Genomic DNA, 21,295 nt, shown 5'->3' on the forward strand with positions numbered 1-21,295 from the left:
GCAACATTTAGATGGTAGGACCAGAAGGTGGTGCAAAAAAAAACAACAACAAAAAAACCATGAAAGCATGGATATATCCTGCCATGTATCAATGGTTCAGGCTGATGAAGTAATGGTGTGAGTGATATTTTCCTGGCACACTTTGTACTAATTGAGCATCGTTTAAACCCCACACCCTAACTGAGTATTGTTGCTGACCATATCCATCCATTTATGACCACATTGTGGTCCCATCTTTTGATGCCTTCTTTTAGCAGGATAATGCAGCATGTCACAAAACTCAAATAATCTCAGACTTTTTTTTTGTCATGATGGTGAGTTCATTGATTTTACAGTCACGAGATCTTAATCCAACAGTGTACCTTTGGGATATGGTGGAAATGGAGAATCAGGAACTCCTGGAGGCACAATGGATCAAAACTTGCACTAGTAAGGTGTATCTAATAAAGTGGCTAGTATATTTCCGTATTTAAATAGGTGTTTGTCACTTTTGTGTGAGCATCTGAGCTTTTTGTTTATTATTTTGAAGCATAAGGGTACCTCTGTTTCTTAGTTTGCTGCTTATTAATTGTGTTATGTAAGCTGCTATATATATGCTTCCAATTGGTAAAATTATCAGACAGCATGGAATAAACTTCCACTGGAATGCTGATTATACTCAACTATATTTACAGGTCCTTCTCAAAATATTAGCATATTGTGATAAAGTTCATTATTTTCCATAATGTCATGATGAAAATTTAACATTCATATATTTTAGATTCATTGCACACTAACTGAAATATTTCAGGTCTTTCATTGTCTTAATACGGATGATTTTGGCATACAGCTCATGAAAACCCAAAATTCCTATCTCACAAAGTTAGCATATTTCATCTGACCAATAAAAGAAAAGTGTTTTTAATACAAAAAACGTCAACCTTCAAATAATCATGTACAGTTATGCACTCAATACTTGGTCGGGAATCCTTTGGCAGAAATGACTGCTTCAATGCAGCGTGGCATGGAGGCAATCAGCCTGTGGCACTGCTGAGGTCTTATGGAGGCCCAGGATGCTTCGATAGCGGCCTTTAGCTCATCCAGAGTGTTGGGTCTTGAGTCTCTCAACGTTCTCTTCACAATATCCCACAGATTCTCTATGGGGTTCAAGTCAGGAGAGTTGGCAGGCCAATTGAGCACAGTGATACCATGGTCAGTAAACCATTTACCAGTGGTTTTGGCACTGTGAGCAGGTGCCAGGTCGTGCTGAAAAATGAAATCTTCGTCTCCATAAAGCTTTTCAGCAGATGGAAGCATGAAGTGCTCCAAAATCTCCTGATAGCTTGCTGCATTGACCCTGCCCTTGATAAAACACAGTGGACCAACACCAGCAGCTGACAGGGCACCCCAGACCATCACTGACTGTGGATACTTGACACTGGACTTCTGGCATTTTGGCATTTCCTTCTCCCCAGTCTTCCTCCAGATTCTGGCACCTTGATTTCCAAATGACATGCAGAATTTGCTTTCATCCGAAAAAAGTACTTTGGACCACTGAGCAACAGTCCAGTGCTGCTTCTCTGTAGCCCAGGTCAGGCGCTTCTGCCGCTGTTTCTGGTTCAAAAGTGGCTTGACCTGGGGAATGCGGCACCTGTAGCCCATTTCCTGCACACGCCTGTGCACGGTGGCTCTGGATGTTTCTACTCCAGACTCAGTCCACTGCTTCCGCAGGTCCCCCAAGGTCTGGAATCGGCCCTTCTCCACAATTTTCCTCAGGGTCCGGTCACCTCTTCTCATTGTGCAGCGTTTTCTGCCACACTTTTTCCTTCCCACAGACTTTCCACTGAGGTGCCTTGATACAGCACTCTGGGAACAGCCTATTCGTTCAGAAATTTCTTTCTGTGTCTTACCCTCTTGCTTGAGGGTGTCAATAGTGGCCTTCTGGACAGCAGTCAGGTCGGCAGTCTTACCCATGATTGGGGTTTTGAGTGATGAACCAGGCTGGGAGTTTTAAAGGCCTCGGGAATCTTTTGCAGGTGTTTAGAGTTAACTCGTTGATTCAGATGATTAGGTTCATAGCTCGTTTAGAGACCCTTTTAATGATATGCTAATTTTGTGAGATAGGAATTTTGGGTTTTCATGAGCTGTATGCCAAAATCATCCGTATTAAGACAATAAAAGACTTGAAATATTTCAGTTAGTGTGCAATGAATCTAAAATATATGAATGTAAAATTTTTATCATGACATTATGGAAAATAATGAACTTTATCACAATATGTTAATATTTTGAGAAGGACCTGTATCAATAAATCCTGATGAATCTAACCAGTTAGATAGACCAAAGGCATTTATTTAAGACATAAAACCTGGATTACTTTGAAAAAGAAACTGCTGTGGATTGCATTGAATTGGCCTTCTGGGAAACCTGGGATTAGGTCATTTCAATCCCATTTTAAACAGGTCTCCATGATGTCCTAATGTCGCCTCCAGAATATTACCAAGATTAGAAATATACTGTCCAAGACTGACGTTAAAAAACTAGTCCATGCATTTCTTACTTTGAGGCTGGACTATTGTAATATTTAAGCATCTGGATGTCTCAGAACCTGGCGACAAACTTCACTTTAGGCGGGCTTACAACACTCAGGAACATAAATATCAAAGACATCTTCACCACTTTTAAATTGTTACTGCGGCAGCATTTTGGGTACGTGATGGAAAAAAGAAATGGTAACAGAGCCCTGAGAATACCTCCACTTGCTATAAGCTCAATGCATTTAATAATTCAGTCAGTCAGTCATTTTCTACCACTTATTCCATAGTGGGTCGCAGGGGAGCTGGTGCCTATCTCCAGCAGTCTATGGGCGAGAGGCGGGGTACACCCTGGACAGATCGCCAGTCCATCGCAGGGCAACACACAAACAACCATGCACACACCTAAGGTCAATTTAGAGTGACCAATTAACCTAACAGGCATGTCTTTGGACTGTGGGAGGAAGCTGGAGTACCTGGTGAGAACCCATGCATGCACAGGGAGAACATGCAAACTCCATGCAGAAAGACCCCAGGCCGGGAATCGAACCCAGGACCTTCTTGCTGCAAGGCAACAGTACTACCAACTGCGCCACCCATTTAATAATTACTAGTTCAAAATCTAATTAGACTGATTAAAACTGAAATGGATAATTTTGCACTGAACAGAAATTCCTCACAAATTCCTTAAAACACTAATTTAGATTATTGTAAAACCTTTTTTTCTATTTGTAAAAATAGAAAAGGAAGCATCTTCAATCTTTTTTGGCATTAAAATCACTTAATAATTAAATGAGCAATGAAACTAAAATATGGACTAGACCTGGAAGATTGTACACAGATTACAAATTCTTTAAAATAAAGTTTATGACTAATGTAATCTAAAAAATAGTGATAAAATCTCATCCTGTATTGTCTTGAGCTGAGTGTACTGTCACATCCCTGCTGCCCTCTGTTATATTGCTTCTGTTACTGTTTGGGCGGTTTTGCCTGGTTTAGTTATGGTTTACCTTTCATGTTATGTGTTCTGTTGTATGCCATCTTGGTTCATAATAAAGGCATAGTTTGCACTAACCTTTTGCAGTTTCTGCATTTGGGCCCTCATTCTGTCTGTCAACATAACATGTATTTAACTTTCATTCAATCACAGTTTTATGCAAAAAATAATATATATCTTTTACACATCCACCCATGTCCAGTTTGATATCTCTTTCATATGAAAATATGTTCATCTCTGCAATTGTCAGGACATCACTGCTTACATCAGGGAGTTTAAAAAATGCTATAATAGCATTTCATGCTTTGCTTTGTCTTAGCAGATATAAGGTGAGTGATGCTCACAGAAGTGACATTTATGTGTCCGCATTATATATAAGTGTGTGTGTCTGTGTGCGTGTGCGTAGGAATGTGTCAGCATGTATGAGTATTAATAAATCTGTCCACCTGAGTGATGCAGGCCCCAGTGAAGGCCACGATGACAGCCACTACATTGACCGTGAGCTGGAACTGCAGGAACTTGGAGATGCTATCGTAGACATTTCGGCCCCACATCACTGCCTTGACAATGCTGCTGAAATTGTCATCAGTCAAGATGATGTCGGACGCCTCTTTAGCCACGTCTGTCCCTGCAATACCCTGGCAGAGATTGAGACAGAGTGAGAAGAACACGACTCATGACATGATTCATGCAAGCGTTCAAGCATCCTAATTACTTTGGAGAGCAACTGTCTCAATATCGAGTTGTTCTGCCTCTGAGCGCTGCTACTTGGTGTGAGTAAGAGCATTGACAGCGGCACTGGTAAAGCCGGAAGGGCCTGGACCCTACGTATGCTTAAGCATTTTGTGTAAAAAATATAAAAAAACAGGAGAGAACAACACAAAAGTAAAGTAATAAGATCCATAGCCCCTTTCTGTCACTGATTGCATTATTGCATCTAGAACGCCCATCATGTTCAACAGACAAGTCATTTTAGAACTGTATTGGCTGACAGCGTGATGTGACATGAGTCAATCAATGCAGACATCTTTCTCACACAGGAAACCATTAATTTACAACTTTGCGTCCTAATTAGCTGGTTCTCACAATTAGAACAAAAATTATAGATGTTTTCAAACCAAGCTCCAACTAAATGTGAAAAGTGGTGTGTCGACCCCCTAACTGACTATAAAATCGTTGTCAAATCATAAATATGAAGCTCCAAATCAGCCGCTCCTTTACCATTCCAGACTGCCGGTGTGCTTTCAGTGAGAGAGTCTCTGATTCAGCTAACAAGATCCTCTCTACAGATGGAGCTGCATTAGTGTTACTGCTTCTGTTTTGTTCTCACCCACAGCAGCACACAGAGATCTGGTTGACGGTGGATGTTTTAGAAATGATTCTATCAAGCACAAAGACAGAACCCGGCCTTTTAGCAGTACTACAGCAGTGGTGAGTTCGACATGTTTTTAAATCCATTGGTGTTCTGTCTGTTATGGAATCTATTTTTAAATCATCAAATACTATTCGAGTATTCATTATTTCTTAAATAACATCACTGACCCTTTGTTCACTGCTGTATTGCTCTGTATTATTAAATAATTTGACCAAGACTTCTGTCACTTCCACACGTCACTTTTTAAAATGCTCTAAAATATAAAATCAAGTTATCAAAATAAATTTAGAAAGTCTTAAACACATAGTTTAATTTGTCAGACCTTTCTACAGCAGCATCTTTAAATAATTATTTTTCAATTAATAACAAGGTCAAGCTGAATGTTTAGTCCCATAGACGGCAGCACCACAGAGGGCAGGCTCAAACAGAATTGAAGACTGCTGATATTCTCTGTTTGCAAAAAGCCTCTAGACTTTGGCACACTTGGTGTTCGTGATCATTTAAATACATCTTCAAATCCCATTGACGAAGGAAATATGCTGTGTTTACTGTGTGTGGCTCGGTCTGTGTCAAATAATCAGAAGCAGACACTAAAACACTTAACTAGGAACACTGTCGAACAAAACAAAATAAAAACAAATCATATTAATGACAGTAAAAGTTGCTTATAACATGCAAAGAGCCACCCCTGAGTTAATATTGGCTTGCACAGAGATTATATTAAGACGGTGGTCACATTCTTGGATACCAATTATATTTTATTACATTGCAGTATATCACATGTGATATACTGCCCTCTATAAAAGTATCATTTGACAAAACCAATGTACAAAAGTCAAATGATTTAAAAATGGTTAAGGATATTATTCAGCAGGTGCTGAAAATTATCCATCTATTTTAAATTTGTTCCGTGGTTCATATTAAAAGCTAAATGTAAACAGTTATTACTGAGGAAACTGCCATTTCTAGAATGCATTATACGTTATAGAGCGTCACTTAGTTTAGGGGTCTGTAAGATTTACAATAATTACAATCATGGAGGAGTTTAAGTATCCCGGGGTCTTGTTCACGAGTGAGGGAAGAATGGAGCGGGAGATCGACAGACGGATCGGTGCGGCTGCCACAGTAATGGGGGCGCTGTGCCGGTCCATTGTGGTGAAGAGAGAGCTGAGCCGAAAAGCAAAGCTCTCAATTTACTGGTCGGTCTACGTTCCTACCCTCACCTATGGCCATGAACTTTGGGTCATGACCGAAAGAACGAGATCACGGATACAAGCGGCTGAAATGAGCTTCCTCCGTACGGTGGCCGGGCACTCCCTTAGAGATAGGGTGAGGAGCTCGGCCATCCGGGAGGAGCTCGGAGTAGAGCCGCTGCTCCTCCACATCGAGAGGAGCCAGTTGAGGTGGCTCGGGCATCTATACCGGATGCCTCCTGGACGCCTTCCTCGGGAGGTGTTCCAGGCACGTCCCACCGGGAGGAGGCCCAGGGGACGGCCCAGGACACGCTGGAGGGACTATGTCTCTCGGCTGGCCTGGGAACGCCTTGGGCTCCCCCTGGAGGAGCTGGAGGAGGTGTCTGGAGAGAGGGACGTCTGGGCGTCTCTGCTGAGTCTGCTGCCCCCGCGACCCGGTCCTGGATAAGCGGAAGACGACGAACAAACGAACAATCATAAAAACAAAAATTTTGTTGACACAAAAAAGGCTCGTGCTCGTATTCGTCGTCTTCCGCTTTATCTGGGACCGGGTTGCGGGGGCAGCAGACTCAGCAGAGACACTCAGACGTCTTGCTCTCCAGACACCTCCTCCAGCTCCTCCGGGGGGAGCCCAAGGCGTTCCCAGACCAGCCGAGAGACATAGTCCCTCCAGCGTGTCTTGGGCCGTCCCCTGGGCCTCCTCCCGGTGGGACGTGCCTGGAACACCTCCCAAGGAAGGCGTCCAGGAGGCCTCCGGTATAGATGCCCGAGCCACCTCAACTGGCTCCTCTCGATGTGGAGGAGCAGCGGCTCTACTCCGAGCCCCTCCCGGATGGCCGAGCTCCTCACCCTATCTTTAAGGGAGTGCCCGGCCACCCTACGGAGGAAGCTCATTTCAGCTGCTTGTATCCGGGATCTCGTTCTTCTGGTCATGACCCAAAGTTCATGGCCATAGGTGAGGGTAGGAACATAGACCGACCGGTAGATACAGCTTCGCTTTGTGGCTCAGCTCTCTCTTCACCACAACAGACCGGCACAGCGCCCCCATTACTGCGGCAGCCGCACCGATCCATCTGTCGATCTCCCGGTCCATTCTTCCCTCGCTCGTGAACAATACTCCGATACTTGAACTCCTCCATTTGAGGCAGAACTCCCCTCCAACGTGAAGAGGACAAGCCACCCTTTTCCGGTCAAGAACCATGGACTCGGACTTGGAGGAGCTGATCTTCATCGCAGCCGCTTCACACTCGGCTGTGAACTGCCCCAGTGTATGCTGTAGGTCTTGGCTAGAGGGGGCCAGCAGGACCACGTCATCTGCAAAAACAAGTGACGATATCCACTGGTCCCCAAACCAGACCCCCTCCGGCCCTTGTCTGCGCATAGAAATCCTGTCCATAAAAGTTATGAACAGGACCGGTGACAAAGAGCAGCCCTGCCGGAGTCCAACATGCACTGGGAACAGGTCGGACTTAGTGCCGGCAATGCGGACCAAACTCCTGCTCCGCTTGTACAGAGACCGGATGGCCCCTAATAAAGGGCCTCCGATTCCATACTCCTGGAGCACCCCCCACAGGGCACCACAAGGGACACAGTTGAATGCCTTCTCCAGGTCCACAAAACACATGTGGACCGGTTGGGCAAACTCCCATGAACCCTGGAGTACCCTGCAGAGGGTATAGAGCTGGTCCAGTGTTGCACGGCCGGGACGAAAACCACACTGCTCCAGTCGAGGTCAGCAGCTCCCCACTTCCACTGGACACAGTGTCGGCGAAGCACTGCTTCCCCCTCCTGAGGCGCCGGACGGTTTGCCAGAATAGCTTTGAGGCCAACCGGTAGTCCTTCTCCATGTCCTCACCGAACTCCTCCCAGGCCCAAGTTTTTGCCTCTGCCACAGCCCGGGCCGCAGCATGCTAGGCCTCATAGTACCCGTCAGCCGCCTCAGGATTTCCACAAGCCAACCACAGCTGATAGGACTCCTTCTTCAGCTTGACAGCATCCCTTACTGCCGGTGTCCACCACCGGGTTCAGGGATTGCGGCCGCAACAGGCACCGCAGACCTTACGGCCGCAGCTACAGGCAGCAGCATTGACAATAGATGCGGAGAGTCACTCGGACTCTATGTCTCCAACATCCCCCGGAATCAGGTCAAAGCTCTCCCGGAGGTGGCAGTTGAATACATCCCTGGGCCTGCCAAGTATGTCCGGCTTCTCCTCCTCCAGCGGATCCAACTTACCACCAGGTGGTAATCAGTGGACAGCTCAGCCCCTCTCTTCACCCGTGTGTCCAAAACGTGGCCAAATGTCTGACGACACGACAACAAAGTCGATCATCGACCTCCTGCCTACGGTGTCCTGGTGCCAAGTGCACTGATGAACACCCTTATGCTTGAACATGGTGTTCATTATGGACCTTTTATTCTTCACTTAATGAATAGCAGTCAGACATTGGGCCAGGTACCAAAGGACTTTGAGCATGGATGGGGTTGTTCCTCCTCTGCTAAAGAAACCTGGGCTTGACAACTATATTAGCCAATTTTAGACCGATCTCCAAGATTGTTTTCATCTAACTGAAAGGCTTCCTGGATTAGTGTAAATCTATTTCAGTCCAGATTTTAAAGTATTCCATAATACAGAATCAGCTTTGTTAAGTGGTATTAACAACATGTTTTTAGCAACTAACCGTGGAAACCATGTACTGCTAGCATTCTTAGATCTAACCGCTGCCTTCGACACACTAGGCATCCTAATGTCACAACTTGAGCAATGTCCGGGAATCAGAGAGTCAGCTTTGCGGTGGATGAAGTTCTATCTCTTAATCTTTGTGTGAATATTGACCACTCTACCTCATCCTGTGCTGACATGCCATGGGAGCAAGGCTTTAATTTTGAGCCACTTGTTTTTTCCTGGACCACTAGGAACAATTTTAGGGAAATATGAGATTTCATTCCATTTGTATGCTGACGACCGACAAATCTATTTCCTGCTTGAGCAGTTTGATGCTCACTCTATTCAGCCCATCCTTGTGTCGTGAGGCGACATGTTTGGACTTTGTTGTGGTTTTATGTTTTGACTTTAGTTTGGTTTTGTAGTCATGGTTGTTTGTTTATTTCCTGCTCCTAGTGTTTGTTGTTTTCTCTCCCTTCGCTCCCAGTTCCTTTAGTGGTTTCTTTTCTATTACTTGTTATGGTTTTCTTATGATTATGACTATTATTATGATTGTTGTTTTTCTAGTTCCCTTGTCTTTCTTGTAGTTTCTAGTTTAGTTTCCCATTTAGTATATCTGTGTTTATTTAGGTTTCGGTATTTGTTCACCTGCGCTCTTTGTTTATTAGGTTATTTTCTCTGTTCCTCCTCGTCCTGGTTTCCTTTCTGTGGTTTAGCTTTTGTTTATTTACGGTCAGGGTTCCTTTATGGGTTCTTTGTTAATTATTAGGTTTTGGTGTTTCTTCTATTCCCTTTAGTTTCTCGGTTTACTTTAGTTAATGATTATTCTAGGTTCTTATGTCTCTTTTGGTTTATTATCTTCGTCCATAGTTTTGCTTAGTTCTGTTTCCTTGAGCTTTGTTATTTATAGTTTTAGTTTTGTAGTCAGGTTCTTTTAGTTATGTTCTTATCTGGCTTCCCTCGTGTTTTGTTTCTAGCCTTGTCACCTTAGCAACTATTCACATTCCCTGAGTTCTCTACAGCCTGGTCCACACCTGATTTCCATCTCCCCTGATTTCCTATCTCTCATTCTCATTGGTCCATACTCCACTTCCCTCTGTTCATAAGCTCTCTGTTCTTGTTTGTTCCTCGCTGGTTCCTTCCGTTCAAATCCCCGTTCATATCTCTGTTCACCTACCTTCATCTATATACTTTGCCTACTATGTTCCTGCAGTATCAACTTTGTAAGTTTTTGGATTTCTTGTATCTGCAGTGAGTTTGCTACATTCTTGCTACGTTGGAGAGCCTTTGGATTATTGTTTAAATAAAGTAAGAAGACTCCTTTAAACATGCTGCTGCCTAGCTCTTGTCTGTACTTTGGTCACTCTAAACCTCAGAACGCGAACCCTTGACTGTCTTAGTGACATCAAACCATAGATGACTCTTAATTTTTTGAATTTTAATTAACATAAAACCAGTTGAATTTTATTCGGTCCCACCCTGTGCTGATCTCTATTTTGACCCCTCATTTGGGGTCTGTTGTCACCAACTTAGGTGTTTATATAGATGCTGCCCTTAGGTTTGATAACCACGTTGATGCTGTGGTAAAATGTTCATCAATAATCCACCTCTCAGTTTGATTATTGGAATTTTTTAAACAGGAATTAGCCTGGTCACTCTGTCAAACCTTCAAGTAGTCTAAAATGGGGCAGTGCGTTTTTTTAACAGGTACAAAGAAACAAGAACTACATCACTCCGGCAAGCCTCTTTGCACTGGCTGCCTATTTATTTAAAAATCAATTTTAAACTTAAAATTTTAAGTCTCTTAATGGCCTTGCGCCAGCATATTTGTCCAACCTGCTGCACCCCTACTTCCCATCTCGTTCCCTCAGGTCAGCTGACCAGATACTGCTGGTTGTTTCTAAATCAAAGACGAAACTAAGAGTTGATTGAGTTTGTTTCTGTTGAAGGCTCTGGAACAAGCTGCCTCTGCAAATAAGACAAGCTCCATCAGTTGATGTTTTTAAATCTCATTTAAAAACACTCTTATTCTTTAGCTTTTAACACAATGTTAGTTTGACATTGCTTGTACTGTTTATTCATATTTTATTGTGCTATGTTGTGTTATTGGGATTTTAATAATTTTTACCTGTTGTGCAGCACTTTGGTCAACCATGTGTTGATGTTTAGGAAGTGCTATATAAATAACTGGAAATCAGAAAAATCTGCCACACAATAATCATCGGTGCATCTCTAGATTTAATATGTATAATTATTCAATAAACAAGAGGTTACATAATTTATATACTTCATATATGCATTTCTAAATTAAAGACACTATTGTAAATGAATAAGTAATTTGCTGACTTTGAAACAAATAAACCACATAATTTGAGTTTAATAATTGAAAAAAATGAATATAAAAAATATGCTTTTTGTAACTGCTGTCATTTTGCTGTGGTAATTTTATGCACCTATTGAACGCACAATTTTTCTTGTCCTTATGATCATGAAAAAAGATGCCAATTTCCCATTAGATTTTGCCCAACTAATAAAGAGCTCTTTAAAGCATAAATTAAATAAACCAATCCAAATGTAAATATAGCAGGGCTTTAACATCACATAAACATTAAAGGTAAATAATAATATATAAACTTACCATGGCAAAGCCCACATCAGCCTTTTTTAAAGCTGGTCCGTCATTAGTCCCGTCTCCTGTTACTGCGACAACCTGCCTCTGTTCCAAGACAGTGCTGTCAATGATGCCTAGACACATGGAGGAGGGTATATTTGTGTGATGTCTAATTGAATTTGTGTTTTAGTGAGCAAACCTCGAGACTTACCCTTAACCAGTGTATGCTTGTCCGTTGGAGAGGATCGAGCCAGCACACGCAGTTTGGGCCAGATTTTATCAATACGTTCCTGTTCAATCTGTAACCAAAAAGGAAGTATATGTGATGAAGATTATCACAGAACAAACTCAGCATTCCTTCGCTGGATTTCACTGTTCAGCCTGGGGTCTTTGCAAGGAAGTGATGGAGGAACAAGGATCAGAGAGACACCTACATTTTACAAGTAAATTAACATTCACACTTCTTAGAAAAGCAAAGCCACAGCACCAATGAGCTACCTATCCCATTAATCATTCTGCTACATTCAAATTATACAGCTTAAGTATGAGCTGAATGAAAATGTTCTATAAAAATGTTTATTTAGTGCACTGACTACTGTGGATTCAGCAGCCTTCAGAACAAAGCTGCAATAGAAACCTTATTATGGTGAATATTTAAGGTCATTTCACCCAGTGTGCCTTTCAGTTTCTTAGAGTAATCAGTCTGTCTTTGTATGGCTATCTTTTGGAATTCGTTTTCTTTTTTAATTGAAAAGAAATAAAAATGTTTCTTAATGTTGTCATCCTTTTGAATTATTTTTTAATCGAGGGGCCACTCTGGGCACTTGCTCTGCGACCTGCATATATTTTAGGGAGGGGGGGGTCATTTGTTAGAGACCTCAGCAATGGCCATATTTCTTTATGTGTGTGTGTGCTTAAATTGTTGTTCTGGATATACAGTATGTTCATTTAAGACATTTTGTCATGTACTTAAACATGGTGTAAAAGTTAATCGGACATAATCATTAATGAGGTAAATGTAATTACTCTTGATGTTAGTGGTCTACATAACCTAGTTAAACGAAGTGAAATTCTGTCTAAAATGAAGAACAGGCTCATACAGCCTTCTACAGGAAACCCATTTAAATAAAACTCCAATTCCAATGAAGCTGGGACGTTGTATAAAACGTAAATAAGAAAAGAATGCAGTGATTTGCCAATACTGTTCAAACTTTATGCATTTGAATCCACTACGAAAATACTTAATGTTCAAACTGATAAACTTTATTATGTTTTTTGCAAATATTCATAAATTTTTAAATTGATGCTTACAACACATTCCAAAAAAGCTGGACATGGCCAACAAAAGTGTGGGACGAAAGGCTCAGTCGTTCAGAAGCAAGGATGGGGTGAGGTTCACCACTTTGTGAACAACTGCGTGAGCAAACAGTCCCAACAGTGTAAGAACAATGTTTCTGAACGTACAATTGCAAGGAATTTAAGGATTTCATTATCTTCAGTCCATAATATTTACAAAAGTTTCATAGAATATGGAGAAATCTCTGCATATAAGCACCAAGGCTGAAAATCATCATGGAATGCCCATGACCTTCGACCTTCAGGAGGCACTGCATAAAAAAACCAACATTATTCTGTAATGGATATTATCACGTGGGCTAAGGAACACTACAGAAAACCATTGCAAGTTAACACAGCTCATCGCTAAGTTGAAACTGCACATGCAAAGCTAAAGCCATATATTAACAATGCCCAAAAACGCAGATGGCTTCTCTGGGCCCGAGCTCATCTGAGATGGTCTGACGCAAAGTAGAAAAGTGTGCTGTGGTCTGATGAGTCCACATTTGAAATAGTTTTTAGAAATCACAGACATTGTTTCCTCTGTACCAAAGGGGAAAAGGACCGTCAGGATTGTTATCAGTGTTAAGTTCAAAGCCAGCATCTGTGATGGTATGGGGGTGTGTTAGTGCTCATGGCATGGATAACTGGCACATCTGTGAAGGCACCATTAATGCTGAAAGGTACATGCAGGTTTTGGAGCGACAACTGATGCCATCCAACCAATGTCTTTTTCAGGGACGTCCTGCTTATTTCAGCAAGACAAAGCCAAGCTACATTCTGTATGTGTTCCAACAGCGTGGCTTCGTAGTTAAAGAGTTCTGGTACTAGACTGGCCTGCCTGTAGTCCAGACCTGTCTCCCATTATGAAGCATAAAATACAGAGACTGTGGACTCTAGACAATTAGGTCCTCAGTTATTAAGTATTGTTAAAAGGAAAGATGATGTAACACAGAGGTAAACACGCCGCTGTCTGAGTTTTTTTAGAACATGTTGCAAGCATCAAATTCAAATTAAGTGAATATTTGCCAGAACAATAAAGCTTATCAGTTTGAACATTAATATATTGTCTTTGTATTGTATTCATTTGCATATAGGTTAAACGGGATTTGAATATGATTGTATTGTGTTTTTATTTATGCTTTACATAATGTCCCAATTTCATTGGAATTGGAGTTGTAGTAGTGAACAAGAGAAATTAGGGAGAATGGGCTTTACATACTAATTTCTCCTCATAACTTAGGAGATTGAAGGGGATTTGTTATTCTCATTTTAAAAAAGGAACATTCTGAAAACCTATACAAACTAACAAATAAAGAAGGCAGATTGGTATTAGTGAGAGGTAATATAGAGGGAAAGCCTGTCACATTACTGAATGTATATGCTCCCCCCAGTGATATTGAATTGAATTGAATCTATTTAAAAAACAAATTGACATAATGGAGACGGAAACACAGGATCTCCTGATCTATGGGGGTGGATTGAGGGGTTGATATTGTTAATATTGTGAGACTGGTCTAATAGTCATAAGTGACCAGGCCCCTGAATACCTAACTTTTGTTTACAAAAAAAACAGTATATCGAAATTAGACTCAGGTTTACTTAATGACTGCTGCTTCAAACAGCCAAAAGTTAAGAAATAGAAAATCTGAGCAATCACATTAAAAACTGAAAGATTTAGAACAAAAACATAAGCAAACTTTGGCAGAGGAAATAAGAATAAATAAGAAATGAAATACACCATTTGGCATCATGGGAAACTATAAAAAGCCTCATGTTTCTAAAGCAGAGGCACTATGAAAGTGGACCCAAATCTATCAGCATGGAAACTAAAAAAGAAAATACAATTCATGAAATCAGAAACCCCAAAACAAAAATGATCAACAATACAATGAATGAAATCCTGGAAGCTTTTAAATTGTTTTACAAAACACTGTATTCACAAGTTCCTGCAGGAACTATTTCCTAAATCGATGCCCTGTAAAAATCTCCAGAACATCCCTCCTGTGAGCCATGAACAAAATGGAATAGGCAAATGACTTTATATATAAGTGATAAAGAATTTTAAAAAAGCAATGAGTAAATTAAAACCATGTAAATCACCAGGATCAGCTGATTATATGGCAGAGTGGTACAAGGAATTCCTAAAGAAGTTCATTCCTATTCTCCTACCTACATTAAACTGGGTCATAAAAAAGGCAGAAACACCACCTAGTTGAAAGGAGGTGATCATCTCATGAAACCCCAAAGAAGACAAAGACAAACACAAATGTGGATCATTAAGGCCAAAATCTGTTCTGAATATTGACTTCAGACCTCTGTTATGGCATACACTTGACCAAATCTGATGCAGTTACTCACAGAATTAGGTAAACTTTCACCATATATTATTAATAAAACCCAGCTGCTCTCCTATAATTATAGTCCACCACAAATTCAAAACAATCATCCCTTATCGTGGTACATTGGGCACTTCAAATATTTAGGCATTATTCTACCAAAAGATCTTCAAAAACTTTTTCAATATAATTACCTCCTATTACGAAAAAGAATAACAGAGGGTGTCGCAAGATGGAATCTTATTTCCTTCATAAGTCTTAGTGCCAGAATTAACTCCATTAAAATTAACATACAGCCCAGATTGCTATACTTAATTCAGACTTTACCAAGTAAAGTTAACCAAAATCATTTTAATTAATGGGATATGTTAATATCCAGATACATCTGGTAAGCTACAAGACACAGAATTGGTTTTAAAATATTACAATTATAAAATAAAATAAAGTGAAGCAAGATTTGTAATTTTAAAATAGTGTGCATATAATTCAGAATTCATACCAAATAAACTTGATACAAGGTGTAGCAACTGGACACTTTATTCTGACCATAAAACACAGTAACTGTAATATTAACAGAAGCATATAAACCAGAAAGTAAGGGCAAAACAACTTTATTCATCTACAAAAGTCCGTTCTGTCCTAAAAGCCACTCAGCCCTTCATATTAATGCAAAATGGGAAAAGCTTGGCTTTCAAACCATCTACCCAGACATCCTCCACCAGAAGCTCACCCAGGTCAGGGTGCTGGCCTCCACCTTTCAGTAAATCACCAGCTTTCTGACTGACCAGCAGCAGGTGAGGCTGGGAAACATCTTGTCCTGCTCAAGAACCATCAGCACTGCCGCTCTCAAGGGTGGGTTCTCTTCCTACACCTCTTCTCTCTGTACACAAATGACTGCACATCAGCGGACCCGTCTGTGAAACTCCTGAAGTTTGCAGATGACACTACTGTCATTGGTCTGATCCAGGGCAATGACAATATAGACACAAGGTGGACCAGCTGGTCCTCTGGTGTGCTCAGAACCACCTACAGCTAAACCCCAAAAGACAGTAGAGATGTCGTCGGACTTTCTACACTGCCTCCCCTCATCATCCTCAACAACACTGTGTCGGCTGTGGATCACTTTCGGTTCCTAGGAACCACCCTTTCTCAGGACTTTAGATGGTCCTCACACGTTGACACTGTTCGGAAGAAGGAACAAACTATTAGGAATGACCAATTAGGTCTGCAGAGAAGATCATCTTCCCTCCATCCAGGACTTACAGGTCTAGGGTCAGGAAAAGGGCTGCTAACATCTCTGTTGACCCCACACATCCTGGTCACAGGCTGTTTAGACTTTTACCTTCAAAACGAGCGAAAATGAGCCAAGAGACAGTTTCTTCACATAGGTTGTCTCTCTGTTGAACACAATGAACACCTCACAGCCTGAGTAGTTAGTTACTCTGGTGGAAACGATATAAGCACACTGCTTCGTCACAACCTGCCTTCCCTCTTCTTTATGTATTTTGTTTTTATACATTGTGGCTGTTGTTTGAATTGCTATTAATATACAATGTGAGATATGGAAGTTCCTTGTTTGTGCACACAAACTTGGCCAATAAAGTTATCTCTGATTCTGAAATTCCTATAGGGTAAAACTTATGTATTTTGTTGAGTACCCTAACATTTCTCAAACAGAAATAAATATCTAATGAATACAAGGAAATAGTTATCCCAGGACAAACCAACATTAGATGTAACATTTGACATTTACAAAATGGAACAGATAACAGCTTTTGTTAATCGTAAAGTGGAACAATTGTGTGTGGTGGAAATTTTGACTAGATTATGCTAAACCGCGTAGACCTGTTTTTGCTTTTAGAGATGAAGGATGGTAACTTTGTGCTAATAGATCACTCTCTCTGTCAATAAGTATTTCTGAACCGCATACACTTTTCAGTTCATTTCAGTTCAATTCAGTTTATTTATATAGCGCCAATTCATAACACATGTCATCTCAAGGCACTTTACAAAGTCAGGTTCATACATTCCAATTAATCCTAACCATCAAACAGTTCAGTCATATTCCGTTATTTATTCAAATTGGATAAAAAGTTTTTCTATCTAAGGAAACCCAGCAGACTGCATCGAGTCAGAGACTTGTAGCATTCACTCCTCCTGGATGAGCATGTAGAGACAGTGGACAGTCACTGGCGTTGACTTTGCAGCAATCCCTCATACTGAGCATGCATGTAGCGACAGTGGAGAGGAAAAACTCCCTTTTAACAGGAAGAAACCTCCAGCAGAACCAGAACCAGGCTCAGTGTGAGCGGCCATCTGCCACGACCGACTGGGGGTTTGAGAGAACAGAGCAGAGACACAAAGAGAACACAGAAGCACTGATCCAGGAGTACTTTTTATGGGAAGGAAAAGTATGTGTAGCTATGTATACAGGTCCTTCTCAAAATATTAGCATATTGTGATAAAGTTCATTATTTTCCATAATGTCATGATGAAAATTTAACATTCATATATTTTAGATTCATTCCACACTAACTGAAATATTTCAGGTCTTTTATTGTCTTAATACGGATGATTTTGGCATACAGCTCATGAAAACCCAAAATTCCTATCTCACAAAATTAGCATATCATTAAAAGGGTCTCTAAACGAGCTATGAACCTAATCATCTGAATCAACGAGTTAACTCTAAACACCTGCAAAAGATTCCTGAGGCCTTTAAAACTCCCAACCTGGTTCATCACTCAAAACCCCAATCATGGGTAAGACTGCCGACCTGACTGCTGTCCAGAAGGCCACTATTGACACCCTCAAGCAAGAGGGTAAGACACAGAAAGAAATTTCAGAATGAATAGGTTGTTCCCAGAGTGCTGTATCAAGGCACCTCAGTGGGAAGTCTGTGGGAAGGAAAAAGTGTGGCAGAAAACGATGCACAACGAGAAGAGGTGACCGGACCCTGAGGAAGATTGTGGAGAAGGGCCGATTCCAGACCTTGGGGGACCTGCGGAAGCAGTGGACTGAGTCTGGAGTAGAAACATCCAGAGCCACCGTGCACAGGCGTGTGCAGAAAATGGGCTACAGGTGCCGCATTCCCCAGGTCAAGCCACTTTTGAACCAGAAACAGCGGCAGAAGCGCCTGACCTGGGCTACAGAGAAGCAGCACTGGACTGTTGCTCAGTGGTCCAAAGTACTTTTTTCGGACGAAAGCAAATTCTGCATGTCATTCGGAAATCAAGGTGCCAGAGTCTGGGGGAAGACTGGGGAGAAGGATATGCCAGAAGTCCAGTGTCAAGTACCCACAGTCAGTGATGGTCTGGGGTGCCGTATCAGCTGCTGGTGTTGGTCCACTGTGTTTTATCAAGGACAGGGTCAATGCAGCTAGCTATCAGGAGATTTTGGAGCACTTCATGCTTCCATCTGCTGAAAAGCTTTATGGAGATGAAGATTTCATTTTTCAGCACGACCTGGCACCTGCTCACAGTGCCAAAACCACTGGTAAATGGTTTACTGACCATGGTATCACTGTGCTCAATAGGCCCGCCAACTCTCCTGACCTGAACCCCATAGAGAATCTGTGGGATATTGTGAAGAGAACGTTGAGAGACTCAAGACCCAACACTCTGGATGAGCTAAAGGCCGCTATCGAAGCATCCTGGGCCTCCATAAGACCTCAGCAGTGCCACAGGCTGATTGCCTCCATGCCACGCCGCATTGAAGCAGTCATTTCTGCAAAAGGATTCTCGACCAAGTATTGAGTGCATAACTGTACATGATTATTTGAAGGTTGACGTTTTTTGTATTAAAAACACTTTTCTTTTATTGGTCGGATGAAATATGCTAATTTTGTGAGATAGGAATTTTGGGTTTTCACGAGCTGTATGCCACAATCATCCGTATTAAAACAATAAAAGACCTGAAATATTTCAGTTAGTGTGCAATGAATCTAAAATATATGAATGTTAAATTTTCCTCATGACATTATGCAAAATAATGAACTTTATCACAATATGCTAATATTTTGAGAAGGACCTGTATGTAGTATATGTAGCTCCTTTAGTCGTTTCATCTAGAAAGAAAGAACAGATAAACTCTGAGCCAGTTTTCAAGGTTAGTGTCTGAAAGAAAGCACATATAATTAGTTACAGTAAAAGCTCAGACAATTGCTATGTCTAGGAGAGAGAAAGGGTTAAACACTGAAAGACAGGGCCAAGTGGATCGTCTGTAGAAGGTGAGCATTAAGTTGTTGCCAGCAGAAGATTGGACAATGCCCCTCTCCAGAAAGGTGTCACAGGTAGACACAGAGTCAGGCCAGGTGTAGCTTCTAGGAAGAGAAAAGAGAGAGCACATAAAGTTAAAAGCTGAAATAACAGAAAATAATGCAAAACTGGAGAGTAGTATGAGAATGCAGCACAGAGAGTGAAAGTGGTCATTATGTCCTCCACCAGTCTAAGCCTATAGCAGCATAACTACGAGATAACTCAGGATAATCTAAGCCACTCTAACTATAAGCTTTATCAAAAAGGAAAGTTTTAAGCATAGCCTTAAAAGTAGACAGGGTGTCTGCCTCACGGACTAAAACTGGGAGCTGGTTCCAGAGGAGAGGAGCCTGATAACTAAAGGATCTGTTTCCCATTCTACTTCTAGAGACTCTAGGAACCACCAGTAAACCTGCTGTCTGAGAACGAAGTGCTCTGTTAGGAACATATGGAACAATCACATCTCTGATGTATGATGGAGCTAGACCATTAAGGGATTTATATGTGAGGAGGAGAATTTTAAATTCTATTCTGGATTTAACAGGGAGCCAATGAAGGGAAGCTAAAGTAGGCGAAATATGATCTCTCTTTTTAATTTTCATCAGAACTCTTGCTGCAGCATTTTGAATCAGCTGAAGGCTTTTAACTGCAATTTGTGGACATCCTGATAGTAAAGAATTACAATAGTCCAGCTTTGAAGTAACAAATGCATGGACTAGTTTTTCAGCGTCACTCCTGGATGGGATATTTCTAATTTTGGCAATGTTCCGGAGATGAAAGAAGGAAATCCTAGAAATCTGTTTAATATAGGATTTAAATGACATGTCCTGGTCAAAAATAACACCAAGGTTTTTAACTTCATTACCAGAGGTCAATTTAATGCCATCCAGATTACGTGATTGACTAACCAGTTTATTTTTTAAAGACTCCGGTCCAATGATGACAACTTCTGTCTTGTCTGAATTTAGAAGGAAAAAATGTAAAGTCCTTCAAGTTTTTATATCTTCAAGACATGCTTGTAGTCTATCTAACTGGTTGGGCTCATCAGGATTCATGGATAAGTAAAGCTGAGTATCATCAGCATAACAGTGAAAATGTATCCTATGCAGCCTGATCATTTACCTATTGGAAGCATATATATAGTAAAGAGAATTGGCCCAGGTACTGAACCCTGTGGTACTCCACAATTAACCCTGGAGTTTAAAGATGATTTATCATTTACATGAACAAACTGGAATCTGTCAGGCAGATAAGATTTAAACCAGCCTAGCGCTGTTCCCCTGATCCCTACAGCATATTCCAGCCTTTTTAAGAGAATATTATGGTCGACTGTATCAAATGCAGCACTGAGATCTAACAGAACCAGGACAGACACAAGTCCATTATCTGAGGCTATAAGAATATCATTAGTGACTATCAGCAGAGCTGTTTCAGTGCTATGATGAGCTCTGAAGCCTGACTGAAACTCTTTGAACAGGTCATTACTGTGTAAATGTTCACACATTTGATTTGCAACTATTTTGTCAAGAATTTTAGATAAGAATGGAAGATTGGATATAGGTCTGTAATTTTTCAAGTCATCTCGATCAAGCGAAGGTTTCTTAAGTAAAGGTTTAATTACAGCTACCTTAAAAGCCTGTGGTAGATATCCATTTACTAAGGATAGATTAATCATATCTAAAATGGGGCTGGTAATCAGAGGGAACACTTCCTTAAATAATTTGGTTGGGATTGGGTCTAACATTACAAGTTGAAGGTTTAGATGAAGCTAATATTTTTGATAACTCAGGAAGCTCCACAGGATCAAAACAGTCCAAACACAAATCAGGTTCTACAGTTACTTCCATTGTTGTCTCACTAGCTGAGGATGAAGTAATCATCTTCAGGAGTATGTCAAAGATTTTGTTTTTTATATAATCAATCTTATTTAAGAAGAATCCCATAAAGTCAAAGAATTTTCTAACATTGTGCTTTAAAGCACAATGTTAGAAAATTCAGCTCTGAATTTTTTAT

General features: G+C 41.0%; 1 protein-coding gene across 4 annotated transcripts in view; it reads right to left on the reverse strand.

Moving 5' to 3' along the window:
* The window catches only part of atp2b3b (ATPase plasma membrane Ca2+ transporting 3b), a 137,928-nt gene that overhangs the window by 32,914 nt on the left and 83,719 nt on the right, over nucleotides 1-21,295 (reverse strand). For all 4 annotated transcript variants that reach the window (XM_047347739.1, XM_047347489.1, XM_047347569.1 and 1 more), the window contains exons 18-20: nucleotides 11,564-11,651; nucleotides 11,380-11,486; nucleotides 3,957-4,148 (exon numbers count right to left, since the gene is read on the reverse strand). In XM_047347739.1, the coding sequence (XP_047203695.1) occupies nucleotides 3,957-4,148; nucleotides 11,380-11,486; nucleotides 11,564-11,651 (387 nt within the window). The remainder of the gene's footprint in view (nucleotides 1-3,956; nucleotides 4,149-11,379; nucleotides 11,487-11,563; nucleotides 11,652-21,295) is intronic.

Source organism: Girardinichthys multiradiatus, chromosome 1, assembly GCF_021462225.1.
Source record: "Girardinichthys multiradiatus isolate DD_20200921_A chromosome 1, DD_fGirMul_XY1, whole genome shotgun sequence".
Lineage (NCBI taxonomy): Eukaryota > Metazoa > Chordata > Actinopteri > Cyprinodontiformes > Goodeidae > Girardinichthys > Girardinichthys multiradiatus.